The 10,120-nt window shown below is 34.5% G+C and overlaps 1 protein-coding gene across 1 annotated transcript; it reads right to left on the bottom strand.

Moving 5' to 3' along the window:
* Positions 1-429: 429 nt before the first annotated feature.
* On the bottom strand, positions 430-8,761 carry LOC117105552 (harmonin-like). The gene is made up of 13 exons (XM_033246731.1): positions 8,625-8,761; positions 8,153-8,220; positions 6,641-6,784; positions 6,247-6,388; positions 5,781-5,889; positions 5,598-5,689; positions 5,253-5,441; positions 4,996-5,112; positions 4,664-4,780; positions 4,040-4,193; positions 3,813-3,916; positions 3,289-3,347; positions 430-3,148 (listed from the first exon to the last, which is right to left on the bottom strand). The coding sequence occupies exons 1-13, from the start codon at positions 8,655-8,657 to the stop codon at positions 3,136-3,138; spliced, it is 1,341 nt and encodes a 446-aa protein (XP_033102622.1). The 5' UTR covers positions 8,658-8,761; the 3' UTR covers positions 430-3,135.
* Positions 8,762-10,120: the final 1,359 nt, after the last annotated feature.

The following is a 10,120-nucleotide window of genomic DNA, read 5'->3' as shown; positions in this document are numbered from 1 at the left end:
TGGCCAACTGAACTAAGCTGCTCTCAAGATGAAATTAGGTTAAGTGAAATTTCTCAATAATTATGTTTCTCCTCTTAACAGTGCGGGAGATGGAGATCAAAAGAAGAGAGCAAAGAAGATGAGTATTCCAGATAGGAATCCTCATGATAAACCAAAGAAGATGAAACTGGCGAAGGCAGCAAAAGGGAGGTGAAAGAGTATTCTGAATATAAGTACAGATGCATTTGACATCTATTGCCAATCATTTCACCGGATGTGTGATGTCTGCAGTCACTCATAGTTGTGCAAGCTACTAGATTCTAAAGTAGTAAACCCAGTTTATGGTGGAAAGACCATATTGAGCCTGTACTATGGAATGCAATGACAGTTATATAGCATGTTGATGCTAAACTCTTCGGGAAAGAGATATTGAACTGTATTTTCTTAGAGATAGTTCCTGGCTCTTTGACCTTTAATAATGTTTTGTGAGTTACCTGAATAAACCAACAATATTGCTACCATTACAAAAACAGAGCCATCCACCTCAGTGCTCAATGAAAGTATACAAGGTCATCCTACACCATACAGCCGTCCTCATTCTCTTTCCGCTATGAGACAGTGAAAGTTATATCAATATTAACCTAAATTTTATATTTTGTATCATAAGCACTATTTTAAGTCAATCGTGATGTCATCACTGCAACTCCCAATGTTATTTGCCTATCCCCCACAGTCCACTAATTTTTCCATTAGTGGACGCTTGGCTTGATATTTTTAAGGTTCGTGTGCAGAAAATAATCTAATTATTTCGTCACCACGAAGACATCTCGCACCGCAATAAAAATTGGGTTGTAATTGAAAATTACTTTCGTAAAGTAAGCTTAATTAGGACCCAAAGAAAGTTACTTCAAATTTAATATTGTGTATGAACAATTAAGGAATTCATTGAATCAGTCAACACTCATAAACAAAACAACTGAACGCTTAATAGGAATATTCTAGACCTATTTTAAAGACTACTTTAGAAGTAGGCCTACGGCCAGGCAGGAGTCCGCCGAGGTCTCCTACTAGACCTTAGCCTAGTTATGAAATCATCGCACGATTTTTACATGTCTGCATGCACCGACCAAAAGTCAGTGACTGTATTCTCTCTCGAATGCAGAAATGTTAATTTTTCAAGCATTAAATCTAATCTTCGTATAATAATTTTCCCATAGTGTACTATGTCTACTAATTGCTTTTTAGAGAAGCATCTCAAGAATATAATATTCATTTGAAAAAAGCATAGTATCCTATTGAATATCGATTTGAAAATAACCTGGTTTTTCAGTAATCTACCAAGTTCATGATTTTAATAAATTTAAAAAATGTTTTTTAGAAAAGGTGATGTCATCAATTGATGTAGTATGCATCTGTGAAAAAACAACAGACATTTATTATGCTTGATTAACCAGTTACATAGCGAAGGTAGGTTGAGACAAAGGAAAGGTACAAATAAAGGCTCTACATGTTTTATTAACACTTTTCATCTTAGTTGTTTACTCCTTTATGTGCATTGATGGCTATTACAACCAAACTTTAATTTCAGATTTATAATAAGTGAATAAAAAAATCATAAAACAAGAAAACATACAATGTATTTTATTTCCTATTGTTGGAAACTCATTTATAGCTCATATACTTCAGTACTGATAGCTACGTTTACACTAGACACGATAACAACACGATAAAAATGCACTCAGTGTTGTGTAAATGTGGCTTATCACTGTTAAAGCTTTTCTTAAAATGTAGAGCATTGTGTTGGTGGTCGGATGACATTCCATGATGGTAAAACAAATCTGAATGATTTTACATTGGCCGGCTTTATAGTATACTAGCAGCGATTGTGTTTAGAAGAAAACAAATTGTTTACATAGTTTATAAACGTGTTTGGATTATCTGCAGATTTTATTCTCCTGAAGACGATTGAAGCAACTCAATCAAAACGTAAAGACATTTTCAACAAACAACAGTTTTTTCGGAACTATTTACGGGGTGTACCGCAAGCATTAATATATTAATATTTCACCATGCAAACAATATTTATAAACATAATCAATTAATTATTAGTTTGAATTTGAACCCATAGAGGGCGACCCTTTCAGTGGTGTTTATTTTTAAATAGTGAACAAAAAGCAGTTACAGTATTTGAATCCAGAACACTGTGGATTGAAAAGCAAGAATCCCTCAAGCCCCTCAATAAATCTCATTAAAGTGTAGTGGACTGTACTCTGAAAGTGCTAGTAAAATATAACAGCACTTTTTTGACCTGTCCAGACTCAAATTTATTTGACAAAAATATAGTCATGATGACATCACATAATGACAGTGGCGTATCTAGGGGGTGCGCGGGGGAGGTTTGCATGCACTCTCCAAATTACTTGTGCTTCCTCAGTTGCCCCCCCCCCCCAAAAAAAAATCACGGTCAAGTACTTAAAATCACCTTATTTTCCGAATTAGTACCCCTCAACTGATCATTGAGCCCCCTCCCCCACTTCACTTTCTTTTCCCCCTCATCAGCACCCCCATTTCAAGAGTTCTGGATACGCCACTGTATCATAACCATATATAGGCACATCATGACTATATATGGGCATACAAGAGTTTTTGTGTCAAAAAAATTGGATAGTCTGGATAGAGCTTATAACAGTCACAAAATATATTATGTAGGCTTAATGCGTAACACAGCATTCAAATGTAAGTGAAAGCGTTAAGTAACTACTCTACAATTTCATACCCTAACAGGAGCTGTTTCTTTGTTCAATCTGTCTAAAGATATGGAAAATTAGATATGGTGTGAACGTCCACTGCTTATGGACTTAACGGTGCATGTGTTGAACTACGTGAAAACTCCTCTTGTGTTGGGATAGCTATAGTAAACCTAGTGATCATTTATAGTGTTACTCATTAAGTTACTGTACCATTAGCTTACAGAGGTAAAATTAAAGGTTTATCTATTGTCCATAATACATAATATTATACAACAGAGCCAAAACGCCAGAACTTCAATAGCATTGTGTAGTAATGTTGATTCTAGTTTCACCAAGCCCATGAGTGGAGTTGAAATGAAGTCAGTGAAGTTTAGACCAGGCAACATAACGTTCTAATCTAGTTATTTTAGAAGAACGTACTGAAAGAAAGAGAAGAGAAGAACCATTCAGTAGTAACAATTCAAGTCGTATACCTATTTCGTATACCTCTTTGTTTTGTTCATAAAAGAAGTGCATTAATGTAAACTGGAAATATGTACATTAGAATAATAATACTTACACGTCGTCCGAAAAATTCTTTATGTGGGAAACGGCCACAATCACACGAATCTTGCCATTCTTTAAAAAGAAAAAGGAATTTAGACCTACTGAAGTTTTTATAAATGAAAGGTGTTCCTTCTAATTCAATTTCTATAGTTTTTAAATATTTATATTTACTCTGTGAATATTATCACTTTACTGCCATGATAACGAAATATATATAAGATGGCAAGTTTCGGATTCGTTTAAAGTAGGACGTGAACATTCCTAGATAGCAGTATTCAATCAAATTCAGTCTTGGGAAAAGGTAGATCAGGCCCAAACTGAACGAACTTATTCACTGTATTATTCTGTATTTGTGTGTATATATATATATATATATATATATATATATATATATATGTATGTATATGTATGTATATGTATGTGTATATGTATATATATATATGCATATGTATATATATATATTTATATACGATTATTCCAAGTTATTTACCTTCAATTTTTTATTTCATTTAAAAGATATTATTCTTAGATTCTTACCTTTTTAATTTGGCCTTCAAGAAATGTTTCTGCTTCTTTTAGTGAGATATCTATAAATGTTTTTCCATCAACCAACATAATCTGGTCGCCTTTATTAATTTGTCCTGTGAAAAAAAAAAACATTCGATGATGAATTGCGGTGGATTTTGTTGGAAACGGTAACAATGATAAGTCATCATAGTACCATACTAGAATACCACTCTCATAGGAACAAATTAATTTCATACCCGATTTATCAGCAGCCCCATCAGGTTGTACGTCAGACACCATTATTTTCCCCATCAATGGAGAATTTTTACCACCTTCAACTTCGAAATCCAATTGATTACATTTTAGTTCAATTTTTCGTAAATCTCGTCCATCTATCTGGCGATCGGTGAACTGTAATCGAAGGCCATTCATATAAATACATAAGGCACACACACATACATATATATATATATAGGCCTATATATAGATACAATAACATATAATACCAAATTAATAATAATAATAATAATAATAATAAATTTATTTATATATAGCGCAGAATGCTATAAACGTGAAAAAACCAAATTTATTAACTATTTATATTCACTCACAAAGTGTATGGTTTTACGTTTTTGTTTTTTTATTTGATTTAATATTCTGAAATTAACATTCTTCAGCTCAGAGCAGTATTATTACACTTCATAGGTATATACAGCAAATACAGCAATTGGGTCTATGGAGATGTAAGAAATGATTTATTTATAGAATCCGGCAGGTTATTACTACAGACAGTGATCACCGGAACCCCAACAACTTAACGCTATATAAAGACAAGATGAGAATTTTTTTGAACGTTTGTATCCACGATACATTTACTTTACCATATTTTCAGGTGGGTTGGTCCACCAATTTTCTCCTGTTACGGATGGAGCAGCCGGTTTCTTTGGTGTGTCATTACTGGTACGTTGTTTATGTTGACGATTGGTCACTGCTGTAACCTATAGTCCAAAATTAGATAGAAACTGATTTACTGATTTAAGCGTCTATATGTCTATATCAAAACAATTCGACAGGGGTCCAACTAAAATTACTCTTGGTCCCTGGTCAGGAGTATATTCCTGAAACTTCTGGCAAACAATATCATGAACTGCAATCAAAATAACTGTTTGGATCGGCAATTTTATGCCCGACTACCTTTCCATGGCTTACTTACCTCTTTGCTCACAAGTACCATCACAAGTGAAGTTCGGGACTTGATGGCTTTGATAGCATCCGCATGAGAAGCATTTGTAAGGTCCACGCCATTCGCTTCAAGTATTTGATTTCCGGGCTTCAAGACAAAAATGAGTGAAACAAATTCAACATTATACTGTATAGCTGCGTCTACCGGTAATCAATCCGTCAGCCTTCTCTGCCACTGACAATTAACTATTCTATAGTACATGGTGGGTCTGTATTGATCATTCTTACCTTTATTCCAGCCTTGTCTGCAAGAGAACCTGCAGAAACCCGGTGGACAAACACTCCATGATTTCCTGATTCATTTGTACTGATTCCACAACCAAGAGGATCGCCTTTTGACAGATCAATTTTAACGGTATTCTTGCCGGATCTCTTTTCACTCTGGACCGGACTTTCAAATGAATCTAATACGTCATCCTACATAGAAAGAAACAATATTGTTTCTATTTTTACTATTTGTACACTCAAATAAATAACTTGAAAATAGATATGACCTTTTGGCACATAATAATTATACCAAATTATTTGCATGATGAACATTTAATTTTAATCCAGATTTCAACCACAGCTTACCAGAAAAGAAGTGGCAGCAAAAGCTACATCAGTAACAAACTTCCATTTGATTGGATCGGTGGCTCCATTCTTTATCGGCGTCATTCCAACAGCTGTCAATTACAATGACATTAGAACATAAATCAAATAAATAAACATTATTTCTAGAAATAAAAAATCAAAAGTGGTAAAGTGTAAACTTACATCGAACCTTAATTACGAGATCTCGTCGAATGTTCATCAATGCTACTACTTCGCTCTGAATGGCTTGACTTAACTTGAAACCATTCACTCGCAGTATTTCGTCGCCAGCCTGTAGAGCAACGTAGAGGAATGTCGTCAACTTCATATGATTCAGATAAAGTATTTTGACAAACTTCGGTCCTATTCAAGTTTTTGCCTTTGATTTAATTTCATTGATAATATTTCAGGAAATGATATTGAAGTTCATTAAAAGGAAGGGCTATACTCCCTTTCCTGTCTGCTTGCAGTTTGGAAGCTAGTTAATGATCGACATGTTTATTTAACAAAAACATTACAGTAGAAACCCTTAAGGGAACACCTTCGGGAACTAAATCGTGTGTCCTCTTATTTCGTAGCCTGAAAGGTGTCCCTTTAATAGGTGGTGACCCAAAGGTTGAGGGGTTCAATATTGTATGAATAATCATACCTTGAGACCTTGCCTGTCTGCTTGAGATTTTGGAAAAACCTCCGAAATGTATACACCGACACCATATTCAGCACCCCCTCGAATACGAAAACCCAGTGGCTCTACATCCTTTCTGACAAGTCGAACCTTGCGAATTTCTTTGCTAAAACAAATTTCTACAGCTGTTAGCAATACATCGTAGTTATTGTCTTTTATTGTGGACTCGATAAGAAGATTGTGAAATGACAACTTAGCATTTAATGTTAGTTTATGGTAATAGTCATGGACTATTCGGTATTTTGACATGAATGATGTAGTTGTATTTTATTATGATATACATGAAGTATCATAATATAACACATATTCTTTGCCATTGGTGGTGAAGGATTAATGAATTTAAATTAGTCAGACGAACCTAATCTGTGGGGGACAGAGAACATCGTACTGTTGTTGCTGCGCTGGTGGCACGAATTGTCTGATTATCTGGAATACAGCTAAACGTTTTGGTGTACATAATATCACTTTCAATTTTGTTACCAAGTCGGTTAAATTTTTATTTCTGTAAGAATAAAAAAAGAAAATCAAGTGAATTGCTAAAGTAGCATGCGTTGTCGTTTCGCATTACAGAAGGTACCTAGTCATCATCGCCATCATCAGCATCATTATTAACATACTTCATTATCCTCCTCATCATCATTATCACCATCATCATCATCACCATCACCATTAACATCTTTCTCCATCATCTTCACCATCATCTCTATTATCATTGTCATCATCGTTCGTCATCGTCATCATTCATAATCATCACCAACATCATCATCTTGTTATCATCATCATCATCACCATCACCATCATCATCATCATCATCATCATCATCATTTATTATTACCTTTATTGTTGTTATTATTATTATTATCATTATTATTATTATCGTTATAATCATAACATCATCGTCAGCATTATTTTTGTTGTTATGCGCTGTATTAATTGTTTGAGGTTATAACACAATACGATTTTTCTCCTTTAGCACAGCTCATTCGGATGACTAAAGTTCAGGTAATAACGTGTTTATGCTTCGGTTATGAGTAAACAATTGATATATGCTGAGCAAACACTTATGCCAAGATATGATTGTATAAATCCCAGACAGAATAGCCGTCTTCCATGTGCCTATAAGCTACTCGTTACGGTTTCACTAGGAAAAGTAGGCCTACAGTACTTTAAGCCTATACCATTGGTCGGTATAAGCATACTAAAGAAATCATTTCATAATCAGATTACCTGTATGTATTTCATAGGAATTGAAATTAATTTCTCAGAGAAGATTTTTGTGACAACATTTAGGTATTAAATGGTCTGAAATTGTAACAAACCAGAAAATGTATACACACGGTGAAACTGAAAGATTGTGAGCAGCTGAGAAACATAAATAACGAAACAAAATAATTCCTTGAATATTACGGTCATACAATGGTTAACATTGGAAAATGCGTTCAAATAAATAGCTTTTCTCAGAAAGACACAATACCAAGGTACTTTATCTTGGAAAGATGAACGCTATATCTGAGGTATACCATTAATAATTATTAATTAAAAACATATTTTAGCAAATAAATTACGAGTACGTACGCCACAAGATGAGTGCTGTTTGTTGAACTAACCTAGACTTAGTCTATTTAAACATGATATCACATTATTCAATGTATACCGTATTGCAACAATAATATAATACGGTCTAGATGAATATAATGACATGTGGAACTTAAAGAAAACAGCCATCGAATTTTGTTTATCAGGAGTATGAAGTGCAGCCTAACGTGTGTTTTGTCTTTCGCAGCAGTACAATTTGACAGCAATACCTTCCTTTAAGACAAGCATTTTAATTTGTAAATAATATTGCACCAAAATAATGTCGTTAGCCTACCTGTGATAATCTCGCATTATTTGGTATAACTTGGCTTTCTCTTCACCATCACCTATCAGCATTTGAACCTAAAAATCAATAATTGTGTGCAAATAAAGGTTTTTGGAATAATGTATTAGCCTACATTTGACAATGTTGTGTTTTTAACATATTGTGGACTGATGGATAAGTCTATCGGATAATATTCAGGAGGACCAAACAGACAGAACTATTTTTTAAAAGAAAGACCGCATTTTTATCATCAAAGAATTCTTTCCAATTACACAAAAATGTAAATAAACTACAGCAGAATACAAACGAGTCGTAAAGTGCTCTCGAGGTGGAGAAAGTTTGTTGTGAGAAAAATCCTGGATTCGACAGGATAGTTCAAGCAGGGAGATCTCCCTGGTTCAAACAACAACATCTGGTTTGAACAATTTACTCATACTGATTAGAGAATAAGAAGCATTTGCCTGTCTACTAATGAACTTACTGTCGTGTGAAAGTCGTTTGCTCTGCGATCCATTTTGTACCTAAAATCAGTCTAAATATATTCGTTAAAGAACTAGCACACCATTAGCTGATGAAAGGTCGTTGCCGAATTTAATTATGTTTGTACTTTAACCGGCCATGACCGTCCTGTATCATCCCACGTGGGGGCGACCGACTAGTTGGAGTACACTAGACTCATGGCATGCAAGTTGCATGCCATAATTTACGATTTCCCCGCTTTTCAGCATCTGTGTTGCTAATCCTCCCACCCACAAATGTCCCGTTGCCTTATTTTCAGGTGGTGCCATGGAGGGGGGGCTGTCTCTTATACACATCTAGATGTGTATAAGAGACAGATCCCAGACAGCGTCCTTGTCCCATTAATAGGTGTGTCCCCTTAAGAGGGGTTGTCCATAGTGTTAAAAGATATGTTAAATTCTCTTACTGTTCATCATTTATATACAAACAAAATAATTTCTGTTTTTATGTACAACTGTGAGTAAAATCAGTTGCCATTAACTTTTAATCGTTTTTTCAAACATATGATTCCGTTCACACAGTGGCGGTGCAATCGGTGGGCAAGGAGGTTTAAACTCCCCCCACCCACCATCCAGAGCTTGTAGGTCAGTCAGTCCAAAAAAGAAAGAAAATAGGCTATGAAATGAAATGCTTGTTTATTTAGTGGAATTTGAGGGTATAATAACAATATTGTATTTTATTAACTTTACATTCAAAGTATTTTTCAAGTCTGAGATTGCCATTTCCGGCCATCCAGGGGTCCATATTAAAAAAAAATCTCATTAAGTGGGAACCCAAAGTTATCCTTATCTCACTCAACCCCTCCTCCCCTGACAGCTTAGCCAGTAATTTATTATTTTTATTATTCTTGATATGCTTTATTTAATATTAATGTGTGATTATTGTTGGCTCCTTTTGTTCATTGTCTTTCATTTATATGCTGTTTAACTACTGTAAATTATTTTATATATATTTAAAATTGGTAGTTTGTAATTTTAAGCATTTGTATAATTATTTCTAATGTATTTTGATTTGATTTGTCCATTTTAACTTTTGTAAAACGCATTGAACAGTTTGTTTTAATTGACAATACGCTATATACGTTATTATTAATATTATTATTATTATTATTATTATTTTAATTTGTATCTTTAATTTTCGAAAATAAATGAGTTTATTTTAATGTGACTTACCTTTTTTAGGACTGCCTCCCTTCGTGCAGTCACAACTATTTTAGCCCCAAGACGTGCAAAGTGATAGGCAATCTGCTCACCGATGCCGGTGCTCGCTCCTGTGATAACAACTCGTTTTCCCTTAACAGAATCTAAAATACAGAAGTTTTAGTGTGAAAAATAGACAATAAAAACATACCGTAAAGTTTGAACAGAAACCAGTAGGCCTACCCGTGGAGGGTGGAGGCTCTGTCTCTTATACCCAACTAGCTGTGTATAAAAGACAGGTTCCAGGCCAAACCAAGGA

The sequence above is a fragment of the Anneissia japonica genome, unplaced genomic scaffold (assembly GCF_011630105.1).
Source record: "Anneissia japonica isolate Jap-2015-1 unplaced genomic scaffold, ASM1163010v1 scaffold287598_len761594_cov195, whole genome shotgun sequence".
Classification (NCBI taxonomy): Eukaryota; Metazoa; Echinodermata; class Crinoidea; order Comatulida; family Comatulidae; genus Anneissia; species Anneissia japonica.
The sequence above is the reverse complement of the archived record's forward strand: the minus strand, read 5'-3'. Positions and strand labels throughout refer to the sequence as shown.